The 26,118-nt window shown below is 28.8% G+C and overlaps 2 protein-coding genes and 1 long non-coding RNA gene across 3 annotated transcripts in view; all 3 read left to right on the top strand.

The window, feature by feature from the left end:
- The window catches only part of LOC127279893 (rRNA N6-adenosine-methyltransferase ZCCHC4), a 171,505-nt gene that overhangs the window by 48,830 nt on the left and 96,557 nt on the right, over positions 1 to 26,118 (top strand). Inside the window, exon 2 of the mRNA XM_051302549.1 lies at positions 300 to 796. Within this exon, the coding sequence (XP_051158506.1) occupies positions 300 to 796 (497 nt within the window). The remainder of the gene's footprint in view (positions 1 to 299; positions 797 to 26,118) is intronic.
- LOC127279921 (uncharacterized) lies at positions 21,497 to 22,588 on the top strand. Its single transcript, XR_007842750.1, has 3 exons — positions 21,497 to 21,779; positions 22,007 to 22,249; positions 22,333 to 22,588. It is a non-coding gene; the product is annotated as an uncharacterized LOC127279921 (long non-coding RNA).
- On the top strand, positions 24,644 to 25,685 carry LOC127279913 (uncharacterized). Its single transcript, XM_051302574.1, has 4 exons — positions 24,644 to 24,741; positions 24,849 to 24,902; positions 24,985 to 25,046; positions 25,108 to 25,685. Exons 1-4 carry the CDS (start codon positions 24,717 to 24,719, stop codon positions 25,366 to 25,368), a joined length of 402 nt encoding a protein of 133 aa, XP_051158531.1. The 5' UTR covers positions 24,644 to 24,716; the 3' UTR covers positions 25,369 to 25,685.

The following is a 26,118-nucleotide window of genomic DNA, read 5'->3' as shown; positions in this document are numbered from 1 at the left end:
AAAAGTGAAAGTTTGATCAAATGGACTTTTGGTGAAATAGAAATTCTCTCACTTCAATAATAGGCTAAGAATAAGTAGATTTTCTGTTGAATGACAATTTTGTTAAATAAAAATCATTTGGAATAAATATTCTCTTTAATAAAGATGTCGTTAAATAAGAATTTTATTAAATAAAAATTCTTTTTATGAAAATTTTGTTAAGGCATGAATTCGGTTTAATGGAAATTTTTTTGTCTCGTATGTAAATATCTTGTTAATGAAATATTTTCATCTTGTGATAAAAAATTTTGTTTTTACAGGCCCAACTTTATTATTTGGAAAATGTATTAATGGCAAACTTAAAAAATTTTATGCTTGTTCTGCCTTGAGAGATCCTGGAAAATGTTCTCCTATAAAAAAGAAGAAGGCTGTTTTGCCATGTTATAATCATCGAAAATTATATTTGCGCTTTAGCAAACTGATGTTAAATAGTTCTAATAATCGAAATTATTGCCATACTTGTAGTGAATTAATCGTTAACTCAGAAATAATTAAGCATAAAAATCACGATCTACAAAAATGTTTAACAGATTATCAAATGTCTCATCCAACAGAATTTCTGAAACCACTGAATAATAATAAAGAGGAAGCTCAATATTTTTTTACTGAAAAGACGACAAAAAATATTACTGACATTCTTGGCAAATTAGGAGCCAGATATGTATTGTGTATTGGTGTTCCACGACTGTATGAATATATTTCAAATAATTTCGGAGACAAAATGACGTGCTTTCTTCTAGATATAGATGCAAGATTTGTAAGTGAGAACAAAACTTTTAATATAGTGGAATTTGTAATTTAAATTTTCATTGTAATTTCTTATTTATAACATTTAAATAATTGGCTCTTAAGTCATTCGACGGTTAAATAAAAACAATTCCAATTCCGTGAAGGTCCCTAACTTAAAAAGAAGCTTGTATTATCAGGCAATGCACGCAAATATACTGAAAGCTTTGAAACCACATGCACAAAGTTATATGAACAATTATAACCAAGAAAGCATCTAAAATCAGGGGATTAAGGCATACTTGGCTTCAAGTAGATTTAGGTTTTGCAAAAATGGTGTCAAAATCGGATAGCGGCATTTCATTCTTCTTTCTTTAAAGCTTTAAAAATCGTAAAGACCAAAATCGTAGCTGATCCTTTTTTCGAGTTATAGTTAAATTTGTAATTTTTACTTAATACCTACCTGACAAGAAATTGTAAATATAAGTTATTATAATTTAAAGCAAAAATGTTACTCACATCTGCTTTTGTTGCTAATTTCGTATAAACAATTTGATGTTTCACTACCATTCGATATATTATTGTGTAACCTTCACGGAGATAAGAGCTTCAGTATATTCTACAAATCACGTTTAGTACAGATCCTACTAAACAGCAAAGTCAGAGGAACTACTATAGTTTTGTCACACAAAAACATTTACCTACAGAATAAAAATGTAGAGATCTAATAAGTTGTCCAACATTAAGTAGATTGTGGACAATTAATCAGATTTCTGCATTTCGTTTCTGTCGGTAATTTTTTTTCCTTCGATAATTGTGCAAATGCTCCCTTACATTTTACTAAACAAATTGTTCATTTAACTGACTGTTTAGTCAGTCCAAAGTAAACCTTCCTGTTTAGTATATTTAACTGACATGGTAGTAAGATTAACTACGCCCTTCTCTTCGTGCTGTATTTATTGGGTATTCAAGGATGATTCTAGGTTTTCTGAGAATTGTGGTTCCCCCACTTTGCCCATCTTACGTATACTTCTCCTTTGCTTTCTTCCGTCTCCTCACTCTCCTCGTCATGAAAGTGGGATGACTCTCGAGCAAAAGTAAGGAGAAGTGGCATTATTCATACAGTTGACTGTATTCGGATTTATAATATATTATTTTCTTGCAAATATTGTACAATCAATTTGACGTTTCACTACCAGCTGGTACTTTCATGACGAGGGGAGTGAGGAGACGGAAGTAAGCAAAAGAGAAGTATACGTAAGATGGGAAAAGTGGGGGAACCACAATTCTCAGAAAACCCATAAACGCTGTTTAAAATGCGGCAATATTCATAGAGTTGACTGTATTAGCAAAATTCTAAATCATCCTTGAATTCACAATAAATACAAGGTTACACAATAATATATCGAATATTAGTGAATGGTTAAATTGTTTATATGAAATTAGCAACAAAAGCAGATGTGAGCAACATTTTTGTTTTAAATTGAAATTAAAAATCAGCTACGTTTTTGGTCTTTACGACTTTTAAAGCTTTAAAGAAGGAGGAATGAAATGCCGCTATTTGATTTTGTCACCATTTTTGCAAAACCTAAATCTTCTTGAAGCCAAGCGTAAAGAGGGCAGCCCACGTTTGAAGTTTGAAAATTCTTTTTTTTTGGTAAATTCCTAGCCAGTGAGGAAAAAACCACGTTCGTTTTAAAAACGGTTTTAGAATGTTTTATATCCGCCAAATAAAGTTTTGAAACATTTTAAGAACATGGATGTTCAAATAATGTTCGAGAAAATTTTTTGGCTGACATGAAAAGTTTTAAAAACGTTTTTGGAACGAACATGTTTTTTGTCCACTGGGTAATCTTTAACACGACCGTGCGCTCAGTCGTTTCACGCCTCTGCGGAAGGTGGTAGCGCTATCATTCTTTTCAATAAATTATTAAATTATTATGCCATGCTTGCCACACAGGGAACATCTTCTCAATGAGGAAGGTGAACTCTACGCCCCTGATATCGCCAATTAAGTAGTAAATTTCTCAAATAAAGTATTATTCAATCACTCCCAAAATTCGTACTTTCCGAACAAGACTTTAACTAAAAGTTTTTGGTCAATCGAATCAGCACAGCCGTACATGCCGTATATTAAACTCAAAATAGTCCTGAAAAGAACGCTAGGTGCGTGAGAGTAACTCATACTTGACCGGAATTTTAATTTGTTCAGTAAACTCAATTCGGACTGAACTAAAATATTATCTTCATCAATTTTTACATTTGTAAGCTCGAAAGAACGCTCAAAAATACATTATTTTGAAAGAAAAGCCTGCCACAGTGAGAGATTTAAAAATTTATCAAAAAGCTCATATTTGGAACTAGCAAACGAATAAAAATGATTAATTTTAGAGCTGTGCAAAATAATACTGGGTAACAAAAAAATGATCATGTTGTGTTTATTTCAAAATTCGTCTGTTTATTGAATAATGGGTGTCAATGAACAAGAAAATACAAAAAAAAAATTTAATTTGTTCAGTTCCCTAAAAATTGAGGTTAAAGTGTCGAAAAATTACTTTTTGAAATAGAGGGATTCCACAGATAAAACGAACAGTTGTCGGTGACAAGTTATCGATTTGGCTCAAATTTTTTAGGCGTATTCTACCTCTAAAAATACTCAACTAGCTTAGTTTTTGTCTTGAAGTAGTATAAGGTGCACTCACTACCGTTAGAGGGATGGCCTATTGTAGTATAGAAAAAAATGTTAGAGGCTTGAATAAGTCAACAATGACGCCTCTAGCGGAAAAGCGAAATACTGCAGAGTTTTCAATATGGCTGCGTCCATTGACGTCTGCTCGCGAATAGTAAACAATCGTATACCACGATGAGGTACACCCTTTTATAAAACAACTGCTCATTTTTTTTTACATTATTTTCTCTCAAAGAAAACGGCTTACGAAAACACGTGGAAAACACGAACTGACAGTCGTGCACATACGTACATATATCTATGTACCACGTGGCCTGTAATATTTCGCTTTTCCCCCTGGCGGATTGGGAAAACCGAGTTGTAACCGAATTGGGTTACGATTCGGTTACGATTCGGTCACGTTTCGGTTCATTGTGAAATATTATCGTTAATCGACGAAATATGTTGTAAATAACTATTAGGAATGGTTAATATACATTTAGATTGCTTATTTATGCAATAATAATAATAAATTAAGATATAATTAATTAATAATAAGTGTTTTAAGTGTACAGTGCATAAAGTTGTTGAATTACCATATATATGTATATTACCATCAGCGGCAGCTGTGATACACCCGTTAAACCCTAGATGGCGTTAAGGATGACTTTGTGAATGAATTTCTAAAATTAAGCTTGGGTGTCAAATGTGTAAGTGAATATATAAGTTTTTAAAAAATAGATTAATTTATTAAAACAACTTTTTTGATTTGTACAAATATAAAAAAAAAATTTTATAACGAACAAAAATTTTTTTAATGAGAAAAAGTTTTTTTTGTGTCAAAATTAATCTTTCTCATTTTTCTTTTTTTGAATAAATTTTTTGTGAATTTTTGAATAAAAAAATTTTTTTTCTCAATAAAATGAGAAAGATTAATTTGACACAAAAAAAACTTTTTCTCATTAAAAAAATTTTTGTTCGTTATAAAAATTTTTTTTTATATTTGTACAAATCAAAAAAGTTGTTTTAATAAATTGATCTATTTTTTTAAAACTTATATACTCACTTACACATTTGACACTCAAGGGCTTAATTTTAGAAATTCATTCACAAAGTCATCCTTAACGCCATCTAGGGTTTAACGCGTGTATCACAGCTGCCGCTGATGGTAATATACTTCTTCTTTTTGTCTCTATTTTCTTCAAGTGTATTTTGATTCTTTTTAGAAATTTTAGTAAGTAAATACTTAAATTACCTGAAGACATTGTGTTTTCTTAATTATTTACGTTTGTGATTAGGTTACAATGCAGAACTCGCATGAACATTGTTATTTAAAGACAAACATTAAATTTGCCTACACGGAAAGAACTCACTTTAAAAGTACCAATACTATACTAGCAATTTTCGTATGTCCGTTTTCTTAACAAAAACGCATAAAGTTATACTAAAATAGTTCTGGAAATTCCCATGCGTTAAAATATCACTGGTATTAACGTTATTAGCACGAAGTAGTATAAGGAGCACCCACTCTATAAGCCGTTTCGGAAATCCTTCCCCAACTTTCAGGATAAAATGTAAAGACGTTAGAATAAGTCGATACTAGCAGCATTAGCGGAAAAGCGAAATATTACAGGCCACGTGGTACATAGATATATGAGGCAAAATTCCTGAAATGTCCGAACAAAAAATTAAAAGTTCTCGAATTTAATCCATACTTTTCTAAAATGTTGTTATTGTTGGTGAAACTCTAAAAATCAATTATTATTGAATTTAATAAAATAGTTTTTGAATTACAACGTTTTTAATTTTTGACTTTTGAAAAAAAAATTTTTTTTCAATGTACAATATTTATAAGTAGAATGCATAAAAGTTAACATATATATAATGATTTTTAAAGCTTTTTTGACGAGCTACACGCTGTTAATAAAAATTTTTTTTTTAAATAACATTTGACCTTGAGATTCAAGGTCAAAATGTTAATTTACGTTTATCTCAAAATCGGATTTTTTAAAATTATTTTTAACTATCTCAATGGAAAGCTTGACTAATTTCCTACAAAACATGTAATTTTCAGAGTGGGATCTTTTAAAGTTTTTGAGATATTAATTAATTAATTAATTAATGTTTATAACAAATGAAATATTTTACAAACGAATAAACTTACCGTAATTCTGAAGTTAGTAATTGAAAGTTAACGTAATTCCGCATCCAACGAGCCCTATATGAAGTATTTTGGATAAGTAGATTGTTAATAAACAATTAGTTAACATTGCAATTGTTTATTAACAATCTACTTATCCAAAATACTTCATATAGGGCTCGTTGGATGCGGAATTAGCTTAACTTTCAATTGGTTAGTTTAGATTTATGATAACTTTATTTGTTTGTAAGATATTTCATTTTTTATTGTTATTTAACTAAAATTGAACAAAAATACTTCATATAGGCCTTTTGGATGCTTGTTGTTAGTAAAAAATAAAATATTTTACAAACAAATAAAGTTATGGTAATTCTGAACTTACCAATTGAAAGTTAAGGTAATTCCACATCCAACGAGCCCTATATGAAGTATTTTGGATAAGTAGATTGTTAATAAACAATTGCAATGTTAACTAATTGTTTATTAACAATCTACTTATCCAAAATACTTCATATAGGGCTCGTTGGATGCGGAATTACGTTAACTTTCAATTACTATCTTCAGAATTACGGTAACTTTATTCGTTTGTAAAATATTTCATTTGTTATAAACATTAATTAATTAATTAATTAATATCTCAAAAACTTTAAAAGATCTCACTCTGAAAATTACATATTTTGTAGAAAATTAGTCAAGCTTTCCATTGAGATAGTTAAAAATAATTTTAAAAAATCCGATTTTGAGATAAACGTAAATTAACATTTTGACCTTGAATTTCAAGGTCAAATGTTATTTAAAAAAAAAATTTTTATTAACAGCGTGTAGCTCGTCAAAAAAGCTTTAAAAATCATTATATATGGGTCATTCCATGTGAAAAGGCAAATAGATTTGTCCACTCGTGGTTTAAAGCAATCGCAAAGTCTTAGGGCTTAAAATTTAGCATTTTTTATGTAGAATCGAATACCGAGTGGCTGATTTTAAAATTTTCAAAATGGCGGCCACCACAGGCTGGAATGTGACGTAAAAAAAGCTTTTTTTTATTTAAATTGGAAAAACTTTTACATTTTCAGAACAAAATTATTCAAAACAACTACTATTCATATTTGTGAGTTGACAGAACACAAACATATGGTCAGAACTAAAAAATCCAAAATGGCGGAACCAAGATGGCGGATTAATTTTTGAAAATTCAATAAATTCAACTGAATTCAGTTGAATGGTGTTACTCGGAGGTTTTCGGGGTCGCTGATTACAAATCTGATGTCAGAATTGAAAAATTCAAAATGGCGGATCCAATATGGCGGCCGAAATATAAAAAAATGAGTCAATTCGCTTAAAAAGTGTTACTCGGGGGTTTTCGGGGTCGCTGATTACGAATCTGAAATCCATTTTTGAAAATTCAAAATGGCGGATCCAATATGGTGTACGAAAAAATTAAAAATCACTTGAATTGAAACGAAATTCGTTACTCAGGGGTTTTCGGGGTCGCTGATTACGAATCTGAAGTCAGAATTAAAAAATTCAAAATGGCGGACCTAATAGGGCGTATGATTAATAAAAAAAACCATTAGAAATGTTTAAAACTTGTTACTCTGGAGATTTTTAAGTTGTAGATCACGAATTTGTCAGCGGAGATTAAAGAAGAAAAATATTAATTAAAAAAAGCGCTGAATACGAATCAAAGGTCGGAATTAAATAATTTTAAAATATCGGATCCTATATGGCGGAAGATTTTTTCAAAAAATGGCTAAGGACTTTGGCTTAATACTATATTTATCAAAAGAAATGTCCTGAAAAGGACTGATTAAAATTGGTTTTAATGCTATTTCTCAAAATAAAAGTCCTAAAAAGGAATGATTGAAATTGGTTTTAATGCTATTTATCAAAATAAAAGCCCTGAAAAGGACTGATTGAAATTAGTTTTAATGCTATTTATCAAGATAAAAGTCCTAAAAAGGACTGATTGAAATTAATTTAAAAATTTTAGACTCTGCAAAAGTTTTTAAAATTCTTTAGAATGTAGAAAAAAATTTATTAAAAGAGAAGACGAAAATGAAATAAAGATAAAAGGAAAAATAAATGAATGAAAAGGAATTAAGTAGATTCTACTGTAAGTATATCGGATCTAGACTGTATTTATTAACGTTGAGAAAAAGTATTTTCTAGTATGGTGATAACTGCACAACCGTAGTCGTAGTGAGATAGTAATAGTAAATAGTTTGATGTTCTGTCCGTCCTCTGTAGCTCCGTGTGGAGGGGGCAACTGCATGATGGCGTCGATTAGGGGGCTGATTGGCTCAAGCTATCACGTGAGAATCGCGCAGGCGCACAGTGGTAAGAAATGCAAAGTTTTGTACAAAATTCTGCTGACAATAGAAATCTTGACCATTTTCAATTTTTTTCGAAATACTGAAGAAGGATTTTGCTACAAGCTTTTTGCAACATAGCCTCATAAAATTGATTTAATATCTTGAATAATCAATCCTACCTAAAAAAGCATGATCAAGAAGTCACGATTTAAAGAATTTAATACTCTCGAAATTTTTTTTTCTAGGTCAGAAATTAAAGAGGGCTTAATGCTCTTTAAGATTTTACCATTGTGAATTTTTATTATAAATTTTTAATAACCAGCGTATATACCCGACCGCATCAGAAAACCATATTTTTAAGAAAGTCCGTTAAAATTCGAATTTGGCGATCCCCAACCTACGAGAAAGAATATTCATTTTTTTAGTCCTTTTTTGAAAAAAGTTTCCGCCATATTGGATACACCATTTTGAATTTTTTATTTCTGACCTTTGATTCATATTCAGCGACCCCAAAAACCATTGAGTAGCAATATTCAGTTTATTTAATCGATTTAAAAAAAATCTTCTGCCATATTGGATCCGCCATTTTGAATTCTGACCTTTGATTCGTATTCAGCGATTTTTTTTATTAATATTTTTCTTCTTTAATCTCTGCTGACAAATTCGTGATCTACAACTTAAAAAACTCCAGAATAACAAGTTTTAAACATTTCTAATGGTTTTTTTATTAATCTTACGCCCTATTAGGTCCGCCATTTTGAATTTTTTTAATTCTGACTTCAGATTCGTAATCAGCGACCCCGAAAACCCCCGAGTAACGAATTTCATTTCAATTCAAGTGATTTTTAATTTTTTCGTACGCCATTTTGGATCCGCCATTTTAAATTTTCAAAAATGGATTTCAGATTCGTAATCAGCGACCCCGAAAACCCCCGAGTAACACGTTTCAAGCGAATTGACTCATTTTTTTATATTTCGGCCGCCATATTGGATCCGCCATTTTGAATTTTTCAATTCTGACATCAGATTTGTAATCAGCGACCCCGAAAACCCCCGAGTAACACCATTCAACTGAATTCTGTTGAATTTATTGAATTTTCAAAAATTAATCCGCCATCTTGATTCCGCCATTTTGGATTTTTTAGTTCTGACCATATGTTTGTGTTCTGTCAACTCACAAATATGAAAAGTAGTTGTTTTGAATAATTTTTGTCTAAAAATGTAAAAGTTTTTCCAATTTAAATTAAAAAACAGCTTTTTTTACGTCACATTCCAGCCTGTGGTGGCCGCCATTTTGAAAATTTTAAAATCAGCCACTCGGTATTCGATTCTACATAAAAAATGCTAAATTTTAAGTCCTAAGACTTTGCGATTGCTTTAAACCACGAGTGGACAAATCCATTTGCCTTTTCACGTGGAATGACCCATATATGTTAACTTTTATGCATTCTACTTATAAATATTGTACATTGAAAAAAAATTTTTTTTTCAAAAGTCAAAAATTAAAAACGTTGTAATTCAAAAACTATTTTATTAAATTTAATAATAATTGATTTTTAGACTTTCACCAACAATAACAACATTTTAGAAAAGTATGGATTAAATTCGAGAACTTTTTTCGTACGCAGCAAAATTTATTTTAATCAAAACGATTTGGGTGAATGTGTACATTTACCGGTTAAAGTAGCAAAACATCAATACTATAATATTTATTTTTCACTTTAACCAAAATGATTTGGTGAATGTGTACATTTACCGGTTAAAGTGCACAAAACAAAGAAATTCGTATGCTATTCTCACAATCACCTACCTACTGATGCCCAATTTGGTCAATGTGCACATTGACCGGTTAATGTGCACATTCACCAATTTCGCACTTTAACCGTAACATATATATACTTTCCAAGAGAAAAAATATCAGTTTAGACTTAGTATAATAATAATAATATTATAAGGCATTTTCAGAAACAAAATTCATGCCTTTTTCAAATAAAAATTTTTCATTATAGAAGTAATGAATCGTTCTGGAATGTACACAAATTCTGTATAAATTTAAACTTTTATTGCGTTATGAGATTGTTTCACGATTGTTTACTATTCGCGAGCAGACGTCAATGGACGCAGCCATATTGAAAACTCTGCAGTATTTCACTTTTCCGCTAGAGGCGTCATTGTTGACTTATTCAAGCCTCTAACATTTTTTCTATACTACAATAGGCCATCTCTCTAACGGTAGTGAGTGCTCCTTATACTACTTCATGGTTATTAGTAACAATTTTTTGTCTATATTGCACGAATGACAAGTGAACATAGTTCCCCACTCTGCCGTGCGAGATTCGTTCAAGGCACATACCAATATAGCGTCAACATCGAACGATTATTCTAATTAGTTGTCAAATAATCGTTCGATGTTTGACGCTATATTAGTATGTGCTTTGGACGAAATTTGCATGGCAGGATGAAAAACTATATTCACATGACATTTATACGAATATAGAAGAATCAACGACACTTTATCTCTCGGGAACAACCCAAACTATTTTAGTATGTCCAAGAGTGGTATTGGTATAAATTTTATGCTATTAAAGTCGCAATAGTTGTTTTACTAAATGAATAAGTAGTTTTTATACGAAATTAGGGAGAAATTTCTCTCCGTGTACACTGAAAAAATTATATTCTAGATTTAAGAATTTCTTCTTAAATGGGCGCCAAGAATATTCCTTACTTAAAGTAAGTGGGAAATATACTTAGAATAAGTAATATATTCTTGGCGCCTATTTAACCCTTTGTGGTATGGTGGGACCCTGAGCTTTTTTTTGTTTTTTAATTATTTTAGTAAAAAATAACCAAAAAATGTCGCCATTTTTTTGTTTCCAGGCCTAATAGCATAAAAATAAATAAAAAAAATTTTTTTTAGTTGAAAATTAAGAAAACAAATTTGTTTAACTTTCACAAAACAACAAAATTAGTACTTTTCAAAATAAAAATGCAGTTTCTGTTAATCTATAATGAAAATTAAGTCATAAATTTTTTTTTACAATCAGAAACGTCTATAAACTTATGTTTAGAATTTTTTGCATATATTCTGCATTTTATTTTTATAAACAAATTGATTTTTCTTTTAAAAAATTATAAGAAATTAATATTTGACCGACAAATTGTTAAAAATTCAAAAAATCCACTTAAAAAATGTTATTTTTGGGTTTGCCGGGTCGCTGAGAACGAATCTGAGGTCAGTTTTCAAAGTTTCAAGCGAATATAATTTGATTTTCTAAAAGTGGTTCGCCATATTGGATCCGCCACTTTGAATTTTTAAAAACTAACACCGAATTTGTAATCAGTAACCCCAAAAACCCCCGAGTAAGAAGTTTTAAAGGAATTGCATTTGATTTGCAAAAAAATCGTCCGCCATTTTGAGTTTTTAAAATATGACATCGAATTCGTAATCAGCGACCTCAAAAATGTAAAAATGATATAAGACTAAAGGATGGTATTGCGATTATTAATTCGTACCTCAAAGGGTTAAGAAGAAATTCTTAAATCTAGAATACAATTTTTTTAGTGTATAGTTCCAAAAGAATAACTTTGCATCAACTACAAAAATCACGTTTTTTAAACATTTTTAATGAAAATTTTTTTGTAGTAAATTTTATGTAAAAATTAAAGAACTATATACGTTACAAAAATATTTAGGTGATTTAAATGTATTTTATAAATGTGCCTTTAATTAAAGTGTCGTTTGAATGAAAATTACGCTCTACATAAGAAAATATTTTATAAATAAAAGTTATTTTATTTTGAAGGCACACTATTTGCTAATGTGCCAAGTTGTTCATAATTGTCTGTAGAATAAAATACATACTTAAACATTTTGCTTCCTCGTGGAGGAAGCTTTGTAGTCCTTTCGTTTATAAAACTTTTCAAAGTGGCGGAAACAAATTTTTTTCTTTATAGAAACATGTTATATGAGATCCTGATCAATTGTCCGGATGTGTGCGTATGTGTGTGGATCCCTTTTTTGTTTAGAAGATAACTTTAAAAGGTTTTAATGGATTTAGATAAAATTTGGTAGGCTCATTTATCATATTAATATCTCAAATCTGACCAAAGGATTTTGAAAAATACAAAAAAAAATTTTATGGTCTTTTTTCCAAAAATTTTTTTTTAATCGAAAAAATTTTTAAATAGAAAAATTTAAGGTTATATATAATAAAATCGTATTCCTTACGTTAAGACGAATCTATCGATATATATATATATAAAGTATACATTTGAGGTAAATTTAAAGAATTAATGAAAGTTAAAAAATCAAAAATTCACATTTCGGCTATAAAATTTTGTGTTTTTTTAAATTCCAGTTAATAAATATAATAATTGTATTCCTTACGTCAAGATGAATTGAACGATATATATAAAGTATACATTTAAGGTAAATTTAAAGAATTAATGAAAGTTAAAAAATCAAAAATTCACATCTTGGCAATAAAATTTTGCTTTCTCCACGAGGAAGCAAATTTTTTTGCTGATCGACTGCTTCAAAAGTTATGAGTAGTTTAATTTTTCATTTCCAAAAAATCACACTAAAATTTTTGAATTTTTCTATTATTTTTTGAACTTAAATTTATATAGCGTATAAGTTGTTCGATAAACCACTTTAAAATTTGTTGTAGGCTTCAATTATTAGTAAATTAAGTTAACTCAAAAGAAACAGAGTTAATATAATACACTCATATAAAAATATATCGAAGTCACACAAAAGTTACCTGTTTTTTAGATTTGCCCATATATTCATAAACGTCTTTTGAATGTTTTTCCAAAGACATTTCTTTTTTGTTTTTATCAATTCATCACTTTAAACTATTTAATATGAATAGTTGAAATAGTTTAAATTACACAAATCTTAATAATTTTAAATTTGAAAACTAACTGGTTCTTTTTTTAAATTATTCATAAATAAAATTACATAACAATAAAATTTTAACGCATTCCAGTTTGGAAAATTGAAATAAAATTTTGTAGCTCGTAGTGTCTGTTTAAAAAAATAAAAAAGAATTTTTAAAGTCTCCTTTTAAATGTAAGAAACTGATATTCCAAGGTACTGCTAAAATTCTTGTACAATATGTGGTATATATTATATAAATACATATGAGAGATTCTTTTTCAATCGCCCCAGCCCAAAAAGTCAATGTTCTGGGATTGGCTTCATACTTTGGTAAATTGTTCTCCTATATGATAGTAATAAATCCCTAAAATATAAACTCATTAAAAAACTATTTGTAGAAAGTAGAGGGGGTTGAAGTTTTGACGTTAAGGGTAACATTGTCATTTTCAAATCCGTATAACTATGACAAAAGTTTATGGATTTTAATTTATCTATAATGAATTTTAATGCATTTTTCACGTACTTTTCAAAAATGTATACGAAATTTAAAAAAAAAATTTTGACCCCTTTTTTTCAAAATCAACCCTTATTTTTCGATTTTCACCCCTTCGGGTATTTTTTTTTTTTATTTTCATTGGAAAGCTGAGGTTTTTTCCCATGAGCTATGTAAATATGAAAATGGGACAACAATAATGTTGTGAGAAACAAAATATTAAAGTAGGCTGTGCCGATAAGGGGTTTACCTGGAGATCATCTTTGAGGATTTAGGTAGGCACCGCCTAATTTCATACTATGTTTCTCACAAAATTATTGTTGTCCCACTTTCGTATATACATAGCTCATGGGAAAAAACGTCAGCTTTCCAATGAAAATAAAAAAAAAAAAATTCCCGAAGGGGTGAAAATCGAAAAATAAGGGTTGATTTTGAAAAAAAGGGGTCAAAAATTTTTTTTTTTAAATTTTGTATACATTTTTGAAAAGTACGTGAAAAATGCATTAAAATTCATTATAGATAAATTAAAATCCATAAACTTTTGTCATAGTTATACGGATATGAAGATGACAATGTTACCCTTAACGTCAAAACTTCAACCCCCTCTACTTTCTACAAATAGTTTTTTAATGAGTTTATATTTTAGGGATTTATTACTATCATATAGGACAAAAATTTACCAAAGTAAAAAAAGAAACCAATTAAAAAATTACCAACGTACAATATTAGCTCTTTCTTTTATTATTATTCTGCGCCAAAAAATACTAAAAATCATACTTCAAATTTGTAATCAGTGACCCAAAATACCCCCCAGTAGCAAGACCAGCAATCCGATTTTTTTTATCATGCATGCATTTCCAAAGATTTGAACTAGAAATTCAATGATACATTAGGAGTTATGCGTTAAATAAGGTTCCCCACTATTATTGCATGACATTTCAGTTTTGGGTCTTAAAGTTGAAGGTTTAAGCTTTCTTTTGAGCCCTATTAAAGCTTTCTATGCTCTCACGTTTTCCTATTATAGTACTTCAAAAAGTGCCAAAAAAGACATTTTTCGACACTTTAGCCTCAATTTTTAGGGAACTGAACAAATTAAAATTTTATTTTTGTATTTTCTTGTTCATTGACACAGGAATTTTGAAATAAACACCATTTTTTGTTACCCAGTGTAATTCGAGCTGATCTGACTCGAATCAAAATAAACCAAACCGAACAGGCCCCGCGTGAAAAAATTTTGCATGGCTTAAAACTTGTACAAGGATTGGTCAAGATTGTTTAAGACTTGATGAAAAATTAAATTAATTGATCAAGCATGGCATTTGTCCACCAGCCATTCTTAGCCAATCCCAGTTATATTTTACTTCCGACATATAACAAATAATAATTCAACCTGAAATGTTTGTTTAATATTTATATAAAAATCAAGTGTATTTTGAATTTCACAAAAAATCCTATTAAATAATTGTTATTAAACTAATAGTTTTATGATTTTGAATATTGATATTTTTTAATATTTTATTAAATATTTATTTTTTATTTTATTTATTTATTTACCTAATATTTTTAATATTTTTTAATATTTTTGATTATTTTAAACATAAAATTAATGATAGAAAACACTGTCATTAATTTTATGTTTAAAATTTATTTATGTTTTTCTTGAAAAAAAGAAAACAATAATTTTGGAACAAATGTATTTTCAAAGAAGTTAATGTGATGTGACAAATTTAACAATAAATAATAGTTTTAGTGTTCATCATCTTAAAAATTAATAAAGGAATAAATTAGTTAATTAATGGTTTTATTACAATGAACTTATAATTAATTGCATTATGCATTGCAGATAACAATATTGCATTTCTTTTAAATTATTCTTTTTCAATTTTGTTAAGGTATCACATCGGTAAAACCGTTTTCTATAGATTTTCTTGAAAATTTTACCATATGTTCTTATTATCATTCTTGACAAATTTGCAAAATATGAAGAATTTTCGCCGTACGAAACCAGAGATATTAGCAATCAAAGTTGCTTATTTTGCATGGGAGACGGGACTAATGTATGGGGGAGAAGTACATTTTCATAAATATCATCAGAAGTTTTCTATAAATTTTTTTCAAAAACTAATGTTGAATTCAGGAATAAATTTGGAACTAAAATATACAAAGAAATTTATAATTTACCGTGCCGTTTATTTGTAATTATAAATTAAAAATTCTATTTCATGACGTCATTTGCAATATATAGCACACCCGCCACTTTGATGTGGCAACATCGCAGGATGGTAACATTAGTTAGAGAGAGACAGTAGTCCACAGTAGTCAAAGCGAGACATATAGCGACGTTGTCAAACCTCCTACTCCTTCTAATCGCTGCTAGTGTGGGGTATACGTGTACGAGTGTATTTGTAGAAGTAGGTACAGTATGGGCTGAGAGTATAGGGAGTTGAGGGCGAAAGTATAGTGCGGGAAGTAGTAATGCGAGCTACAAACTTTTGACTCCGATTAGTGCCGATGTGATACCTTAACAGGATCTATAATGTACATCGTATTTTTTCACTTATGTTCACTGCAAAGCAAACTGTATCCAAGCAATGTACATTTACAATATCAACTTCATTCTCTATCGGCTGTAATGTTCTAATATATTTTAATCCAAGAAAGTTTGTTTGAAAAGCAAACTCGGCATTGCATTTTTTAATAACTGCAAAGTGATTTGCTTCGCACAAACAGTGCCTTCTTCGATTACAACCACATTCTGTTACTCTTACAAAATAACTGACAATTCCAAATAACAATTCATTATTTGCATGATATGACACATAAGTTGAATTCGTTTTTTTCGATCGGATATATATTTCTGAAGAATATATCATTCCATTTTTTAATAACTTCTTAAAAATAATATACTGTTGTCCATCGCATGCTTCATCATTAATTGGAAATCGATTCTGAATATTTTCTGGAACTTCCAAGTTTGTAAGTTTACCTATAATATACAATGATTCTCCAATGCTTTGTAATTTCATTTGTTCCCTTGGGGAGTGTAATTTTTTGCAAAAATTATATGGATTGCTTCCGTTTAAATCTTCACAGGGGAAACATGAGTAAACCCAAAGTGGTCCTAAATCTTTGACAATTTCAATGAAGTGCAAAATTGAGTGCAAATTGCTTGTCATATAACGAAGTCCGTATATGATTGCAAATCTAGAAACAAATTCTTTTAAAGCACGAGAAGCATGGATTAGCATTTCTGCCGAGATAGATGGTTGGCAAATAAGAAATATGCCGGAAACTAACAGTTTGTGGTGTTCTAAATATTCTTTTTTCAGGACGCCTTCTAAGATTGGAATTCAATAGTAGAAAAAAAAATTTTCAGCTCTGAAGCTTTCCAATGTTTTAAAAGTTCCGAAATTGTACGCGGACGTCTTTGAACAAATGCAGGAGAAAAAATTTCTTTTAGTTTTTCATCTACATATTGAGTAAATTGACAATGGGATAATTTTTCGTTCGCAAAAGTTGAATCAAACTAAAGTTTTAAAAGAGCTTTTAACACTCCTGAGAATACACAGTGCATGACATGAAGTGCTGTTGTTGTTATCCACAAGTACACTATTCTGGATAAAATAGTGGAACCTTTCACACCACAAAAAGGGCATTGGTTCGCATTGGTAAATTTTGCTTGTAAGGATAAACTTGAACATTTTCAACTCGTTGTCCTTGAATTTTACATTTATGGAATCCAAACTTTTCGTTATATTGTTTCATATTCATAAATAGCGCTTTCGCAGGTAAATCACAAGTACCACTGATGATTATGCCTCGTACCATTATATCAACCTCAACATTAGGAGCACTTACTGGAATACCATTCAACAATTGTTCTATATCATTATATAACGAAAATAAAAACAGATTTGGTATTTATTGGTTTTTCCTCGCCAAACCATAACCCTCCAAGAATAACATTTTCTTTCTTGTATCTCTCATTATATGGGCACTCGTTGATGACAAGATACGTAGGCCAGATGGAAAATTTAGAACTTTTAAAAATTGGCACTCCATCGGTATACCACATAAAAGATACATTGTGTGGATAAGATAAAATCAGATTTTCGACGCTCAATTCCTGATAGATTCTTCCATCATAAATGTCTTCTATATTTTTTGGCATTTGTTTTACTCTATTGAAGCGATGTTGAAGTTTGTTACGGAAACTGCGCCGTTTAAAAAGTGCTTTCAGTTGTGATATTATTCAGCTAGTTATAAATGATTTGGCTTTTGTTAACTCTAAACAGTTTTGGCATCTATCGTGTTCATCTTGTAAATTTTGATAACATCCTTCACAATAATAATGTACTTCAAGAGGATTTTGTTCATTTTCAAAATGTTTCTTGAAATAATAAAGCGATCACCGAAAAAACAATATTCTAAAATTAAGTATTTCCCACTAACTTGAAGAATATCTCCCACTAAAATAGGTGCCAAGAATATATCCTAGATGTTAGAGGGGATTCACCTAGTGATCGAGTATAAGATATTCTAATATTCAGTATAATCATTTGAGAGCTATAATGATGATAATATTCTTGAATGAAGAATAGAATATACTAAATTTAAAAATAGAGTATTTTACTTATAAAAAATTAAAGTATTGATATTTAATACGAAAATATACATTAAATAATGCTGGAAAACTCCTGTGCGAAGAAAGTAGGGGTTAAATGATACGAGTTCGTCATGTAACGCTAAAAACCACTAAAAAACAATTATAGAATCTATAATACATTCTAAGGCACATTTTAACCTCTTCCATATGGACACTCGAAGTAATATTTTTTTAATATTAATTTAACCCGAAACACTGAAAAAGTTTCACGCCGTACACGAAGACACCGGTATTTTCCAACTTGCTTCTGCGTTTTACGGTCGCGCAATCACACATGCGCATAACGCCTTTTCAAAGAATATTATATTCTAAGTTCTAGAATATATTCTTCTTTTAAGAATACCAACTATTATTGCAGATATAAGTGGGAGATATACTAAAAATTTTAGAATATATACTAATTAAAAAAATTTAGAATATTGTATACTTCATTTCAGAATACTTTTTTTCGGTGATGAAATGCAATTATTTTGCTCGGGGCAATGCATTTTAATCAATCTAGTATTGCGGAAAGAAGAACACCAGACACAGTAAAACGTGTAACTAAAGCCAAAATTGATAATGCACTTTCGGAAACTATTAAAGGTGCTCCATCAGAAAGAAGAGGATCTTCTCTTTCTATTTCGTCAGGAAAGTCATCTTCCAAACTGTTATCATCTTCACTAGATGAAGTATTATCACTAGACAAAATATCTTCATTTTCAGAAATAAAATCTTCATCTGCTGCCTCGTCAAACTCTAAATTAAAAAATTAAAAAATTATTGTAATGTATAAAAATTATATTCTCTTGTAATATTACAAACTTTGCACTCTATTGTTTCATAAATAAATATATACATACTAAAAAAATACTAATGCAGTCGTTAATTTTCACACGATAATTACACAGCCCCACAAAAAAAAGTGTCGTGCGCGGCAGACCAGACTAGTCATTTCCTATGTATTTTGACGCGCTGAACACGAATCCGCAGTCCGTTTTGCTCCATCACGTCAGGATTTTTTTCTAACCTCCAAAAACCTGTCGGATTTTGAGAGGTAGGCTATTTTTTTTAAAATTGATGGATTTACTTCAAACTTGGTATATAGGGGTTTTTTGGGTCGCTGATGACGAATTTGAAGTTAGATTTTCAAAATTCAAAATAGCGGCTCCAATATGGCGGACGAATTTTGTAAAAATTGATGGATTTACTTCAAACTTGGTATCTAGGGATTTTTTGGGTCGCTGATTACGAATCTGAAGTTAGATTTTCAAAACTAGAAATGAAAATTCTTATATACATAAGTAAGGTATTCACGTCTTTTTATGGTAGCGCACTCTTTTGTCCTCAAAGGATCTGTGTAATGGTTTTCTTTTCAAATTGGTGCCTCCAGGTACAATATCCCTTTTCAGCATCCAACAGTAGTCGGCCATCATATTTACATCCCATCTTTCTTGATAACGACGCTCAAATTCTTTAAGATCTTGATGGAATCGTTCTCCTTGTTCTTCACTGTAATCTCCCAAATTTTCAGGGAATTGATCCCGATGCGAGTCTAAGTAATGCAACTTTATGCTCATTAAGCATCCTAACTTACCAAAGTTTTTAATCGTATCACTAACTATTTGCTCCCAATTTTCACTCTTGTGATTACCCAGAAAATTTCCGACAACTGCTTTGAAACTAAGCCATGCGGCTTTCTCCTTTTTATTCATCTTGGTGATAAATTGCTCATCTTTTAACAATTTGCGAATACGTGGTCCGTCGAAAACCCCTTCTTTTAGTTTCGCATCAGAGATTTCTGGAAACTTTTGTTCCAGGTATTTGAAACAGTTTCCTTTTTTATCTAAGGCTTTGACAAACTGTTTAATTGCTCCTAGTTTCGTGTGTAAGGGCGGAATTATCACCTTTGAAGGGTCGATTAGGGGATTTTCTATTATATTTTTTGAACCTGGTTCGAAAGAATTCCTTTTTGGCCATTGTTTTTTAATGTAGTGATTTTCTCGATCTCTACTGTCCCACAAACACAGGAAACATGGTGTTTTTGTAAAACCTGATTGTTGTCCAAGTAGTATGCTTAAACTCTTGAAATCTCCACAAATTTGACAGTTGTGTTCTCGGTATCTAATTTTATCCAAAACTAGTTTCATATATTCATAGTTTTCTTTCATTTCTGTTGAATGCGCTATTGGAATTGGGGCCATATTGGAGCCGCCATTTAAAATTTTGAAAATCTAACTTTAGATTCGTAATCAGCGACCCAAAAAATCCCTAGATACCAAGTTTGAAGTAAATCCATCAATTTTTACAAAATTCGTCCGCCATATTGGAGCCGCCATTTTGAATTTTCACAATCTAACTTCAAATTCGTCATCAGCGACCCAAAAAACCTATAGATACCAAGTTTGAAGTAAATCCATCAATTTTTAAAAAAAATAGCATACCTCTCAAAATCCGTCAGGTTTTTGGAGGTTAGAAAAAAATCCTGACGTGATGGAGCAAAACGGACTTCGGATTCGTGTTCAGCGCGTCAAAATACATAGGAAATGACTAGTCAAGTCTGCCGCGCACGACACTTTTTTTTGTGGGGCTGTGTTACATTTAATAATATATTTTAACTTTTTCAATTATAATTTTAATAAAAATATTACGGTCTTCAGAAATATCATCAATTTCATCTTTATATAAACTAGCAAAGTCATCATCAAGATTGTCATATTGCATTATATCTCCGTTCTCACTACTAGTTACCGAATTAAAATATTCTTCGTTATGTAGTTCTATATCTATATTTGGATTTTCTTTTTCATATGGATCTTGTTCTTCATAATGTTTATTACCAATATTTTCTATTTGCTCTATTGGATTGCCGCCGTATACGACATTATCATCAATATTTATCTGAATTATAAATTACAACTTAACGTAATAAGAATAAAAATTAAAACTAACACAAAAGGCAAAGGATGCTTTATAACACTATTATTAAATAAAAATTTAATTTTTATTTTCAATAAAATCATCAAAATTTTGAAAAAATATATTAAAACTCTTTATTTATAAAAGGTTATTTAAATTCAAAAGTATTTTTTTCGAAGTGGAAAAAAATTATACACTATTAAAAATAATGTTCAAATATTAAAAATAAAATTGCAAATGTTAAAAACTGTTAATAATAAATAAAATAAATAATTCTTAATTTATTGGAAAATTTAAATCCTACACCAGAGTCATCGGATGATGAATCGAATAATTGTTCCTCTTTTTCCTTTAAACTTTGAATAAGTCTTCGTTGTGTTCTATCACATTGATTAAAGAAATTGCGATTGGGAAGCATTTTTTATTAAATTACTCAAATAAAAAAGGGGAACATTAAATTAATATATCAATAAAAACAATTTATTTTCATGTAAACTAAATTTTTTCTACATATCATTTTGTCAACGGAAAATGACATTCGAATTCGAAAAAGAAACATAAGATATTCATATTCCTGAAGTTCGTAACCTCTATATAAATGAAAATTTTTTAAAACATAACAAAATCATATTACTTGAAGATACTTAAACTAGTTTCATAAATTATTTTGACATTTACAAAATCTTGTCATACATTTTAAATATGCAGTGTATATTCAAAACATTTAATAAATACACATTATATAAAAAAAATCTTATATTTAGAAGATAAACTGTACCTTCAGTCAATAAATTTATCAAAGAACGGAAAAATATTACAAAAAGAACATGTAAAAAAAATAGAAGAAAGGATCCTCAAAAATTAAAATTAAAGAAAATCAAAGATCAAGGACAAAAAATCATTTCTAAAAAAATTTCAACGCTCCCACCGTTGTTTCCAGTCAAAGAGATTAAAGATGGTATTTTACGTAAAATTTACTTCATTTATTTTAAGCATTATTATCTATGGCCAAAGAAAAATTTTTATACGTACACAAAATATAACCTTTTATCAAATTATGCCATTTTAGCTGAATTCATTAAAATATTATTTACTTCTTTAGATTTCAGTTCCTATTATTGTGTTGAATTTTTATAAATTTTATTTTCTGAAAAAGTTCTTTAAATAATTATTTTTGTATTTAAGCTAAACAAAACAAAACAGTCTTAAATGATACTGCGGATAAATTTCCGGAAATGGAATCATCAAAAATTGTATCTCCAACCAAGAACTTGAGAAAAAGTAAATTAAACAAAATATTAATTTAACTATTTATTTAATTTTTAAATAAATACAATATTTTAACTTATTTTTCACAAGGAATCCTACCACAAATTGTCTCGATTACTCCCGCAAACGTAACACTGTCAAATTTTAGTTGTACCACAGGTAAACCGTATTAAATATTAAAATAAATACTTTAATATAATATATTTTTATAAACATTATTTATATAAATGTATATATTAAAGGAAAAAAACCAAAATTGCAAGAGGAAATACTATCAGAAAAAAATTTAATAATATCAACTGAAATAATTACAGAGAATAGCTCTCAAGAAAAAACATATTCTGAGAAATCAGTGGAAATTACAATTAAAGGAAAAAATCCAAACAATGAAAATTCTGAAAAAAGAGAAACGATGCTTGATAATCTCCGTTCATCTAGTGAAGATATTTTAGAAGATGTTAAATTTGTAAAAAAGCCAAGAATTAAAAAAATGTTCAAAAAAAAAAAGATGTTCAATTAAAATATATGCTTATTTCATTATGATAATTTTTCTTATATCAGAGATAATAATATTTTACAATTAATATATGTTATAACAATCATTACATTATTATAATGAATAACACTTTATTTTTGGTTATAGTTTCAAGTTTAAATTTGGCGCCATTATCTTTGGTTTTTAGACAGTGCCGCCGTTAAATTTCATGTTTCGTGTTGCATGGTTGGTATTTATTTCTGTCAATTCAGAAGTTTCTAACCTAAAAATAATTTATTTTGTTTTCTATAAATTCAATGAATTTTTGTTGCAGTTCTTCTTGAACTCAGTTTTTTTCTGTGGCACTTCTATCTTAAGTAAAATAATTTATTTATTCTATAATGTATTTAACTATTTAGACAATTTTTAAATTATTAAAATATTTTAATATATTTTTACAAGAAATGTTAATGCAATCTATCTCGGAAACACCCGAAAACTTAACTCACTTTCAAATTGTAGTTGTACTGTAGATGAATATTATTAAATAACTGATTTTGGGTTTTAACTGCATCATATATACTTAAAGGCAAAAATTCTCAATTCCAAAAGGAAGTACAGTCAGAAAAACCATTGGTAATTGTAACTGATAAAATTATAGAAAATAGCTTTGAATTTGAAAATAAAACACAACTTGAAAAATCTGGAATAAATATAAACAATGAAAATTCTGAAACCCCTGAAACAATACTTGATAATAATGTACGTTCATCTAGTGACAATATTTCAAAAGCTAGCATTTCTACCTCAGGTAAAATAATTTATTAATACTACAATACAAGGCGTATACGTTGTTTAATCGAAATATTAAATAAAAATTAAATAATACTTTTTTTAGAAAATAAATCAAATGAAACTAATTCCGAAAAAGTTTGTAACATTCCAAATTATAGAAGAGTATGTGGGCCTCCACGAAATACTTTAACCAATAAAACACGTGGGATAATTTTTAGATTCTGTGAAATTTAATTTTAATAATGTAATATTTATTTTTAAATTATAAAATTAATTTATTATTTATCCTTGATTTTAAGCCAGAAGAATTAAATCGGATTTAGATGATAATAAGGATAAATTGTGGGAAGTGAAATTGTTAAAGCGATCCAAGAAATCCATAAGTAATATCTTTTTATAAAAGTTAAAATCATATTAGTTATTTACACTTGTTTTCGTAGAGCAGGGTAATTGTTTATGAAGTTTTAGTAATATATTTATTGTATACTTAAAGGCAAAAAACATAAATTGAAAGACAATACAAAGTTGTTTATATTAATCTATTATAATAACTTTTACAGAAGTTGCATATTTAATCTTTTACAATATCTTGCTAAAATAATCGTAACGCTCTATGAGAAAATGGACCGATTTGCAAAAACTAGATTTTGAGTTGTTGAAGCCCATCAAAAGATTTTGATTTGTTTTTTTGTGCTAAATGTTATAAAAAGAATTTGAGTTTAACTTTTTCATTTCTGTACATGTAACACATCTAAAAATCTTTCCATTATTCCAAAACACGATATCGCCTTTCTGACCTAAGGTCCGTTTTCTAGTGGAACGTCACAATTGATAAAATTAAATGTAAAATTTAATTTTTCCCAACTAGTAGAAAGCACTACATCACATTGTGAAGGACCATCTTCAAAATTGGAAGAAAATAATATCAACTCTGAAAATGAAGAAAATGAAAGTAAAATTCATATTAGGAATTTTTTTATATTATTCATATTCTCAGAATCTGCAGTATTAAAAATTGTAACTGATTATGAATTAGTTAAATTTTATTAACAAATTTAATCTAAAAACCATCATATTTACAATAAGTTTACAAAAATAATTGATTATTAAATTAAATGTAAAATATTACAATTTTTTAAGATAATATATACTTTATGTTTCATTATACATATACTTATTGTCTACAATATGACTAGTTTATTTTTAAAATAATATCAAATATTGATTCCAATTTTGAATACACATTTAAAAATGTTACCATATTTTTAAGGGTTGGAAAAAAGACCAAACTTGACTTCTACTCGTGATGGAGATAATTCCAATTTGTTAGAAAATAGAGAGTTCTCTGATGAATATATGGAGCCTAGCTGTTCTACCTCTAGTAAAATAATTAATTACTTAATTTTATTAAATAACTCGAAAAACAATTAAAATTGACCTTGATTACGTGTACCTATGAAAACTAATTTTTATATTTATTTTCTGAAGATACTGCACAAAATACTTCTTCAAGTGAGAAAATAGAACAAACATTTCCGGAAGGTATTCCGCTTATTTAAAAAAAAATTTATTTTTGTTTTCATAAAATTTATAATAATTTTATTAATATTTTTTTATTTATAAGTAACCTCAGAAGTACTTACATTTATGAAAAATTGGTTATCTTGGATGGAAAATCGACCAGAGGTGATTTAATGATACATTAAATAGAAGTTTTAAAAAATTAATCAAATTAAAATTTTAATAGTTTAAAAAGAAGACTGCAGTTAATCCCGGCTACTTAAAACTTTGTTTAAATGAAAATATTTTTGTGAAAAATGTAGTAATTTTAGATGTTATGCGATTCATCAAGAAACCCAATGAAATGGTACGAAGACTACTATTAGAGCTGATTGGCAAAGAAAAATTAAAAACAATGTCCGTATGTGGCAAAAATAGAACAATGATACCTTCAGATGTCTTGAAAGCTGTTTATAGTAAGTTTTTCAATCAATTCACATTAACATAGGTTATCAAATTAACATAGTATCAAATTAAAAAAAAATTAATTTATGTTTTGTGAGAAAAAAAAGTACAGTTAAGGATTTTTCATATAAAATGTACCTAAAAGTCATCAACAATATGTGCACTACATTAAGAAATCCTAAAATCGAAAATTCAAAAAGCAAAAAATCTGCTGAAAAAGAATCAAATAATAATAAAGAAGAAAATAATGAGTTATTAGAAGAGAAGAGTGATGGAGAAAACGATTAAATTATTAACTTATATATTTAAAAGTTCTTATATTTGAAAATATATATTTAATTAATATTTATTTATTTATATATTTAAGGGGACTTTCTGGTTTAGAATTGACAAAAAAGGAAGGTTTTAAAACTTTTATTGTAAGAACAGTATTAAAGAAATTGTAAAAACTATTTTTGGACATTGTAGCACATTGCGTAGAGAAAATTTAAAAAATATGTTTGAGTGTATTTAGTTCAATTTCATAGCTGTAGGTGGCGTCTTCCAAAAGATACCTTTTTTTCGGTACGTTAGTTTCCGGGCAACCTGTAATACATAAATTCAAGTTCCAAACGGGAATCTCTTCATAAGGATTTATTCTGGGGCCTAAACCTCAAAAACGATTTTTTTTAAAGGTTTTTTTATTTTTTATGTACATTTTTCTCAAAAACTCACAAAAACGCCGTGTTTTTGGGTCAATTTACCTCCATATAAAAACACAGGGGGTAGAAATATGAGTTTTTAGAGGTTTAGG

The sequence above is a fragment of the Leptopilina boulardi genome, unplaced genomic scaffold, assembly GCF_019393585.1.
Source record: "Leptopilina boulardi isolate dan_hultmark-lab unplaced genomic scaffold, ZJU_Lbou_2.1 LbouV2_224, whole genome shotgun sequence".
Classification (NCBI taxonomy): domain Eukaryota; kingdom Metazoa; phylum Arthropoda; class Insecta; order Hymenoptera; family Figitidae; genus Leptopilina; species Leptopilina boulardi.
This window is presented reverse-complemented; position numbering and strand designations above follow the sequence as displayed.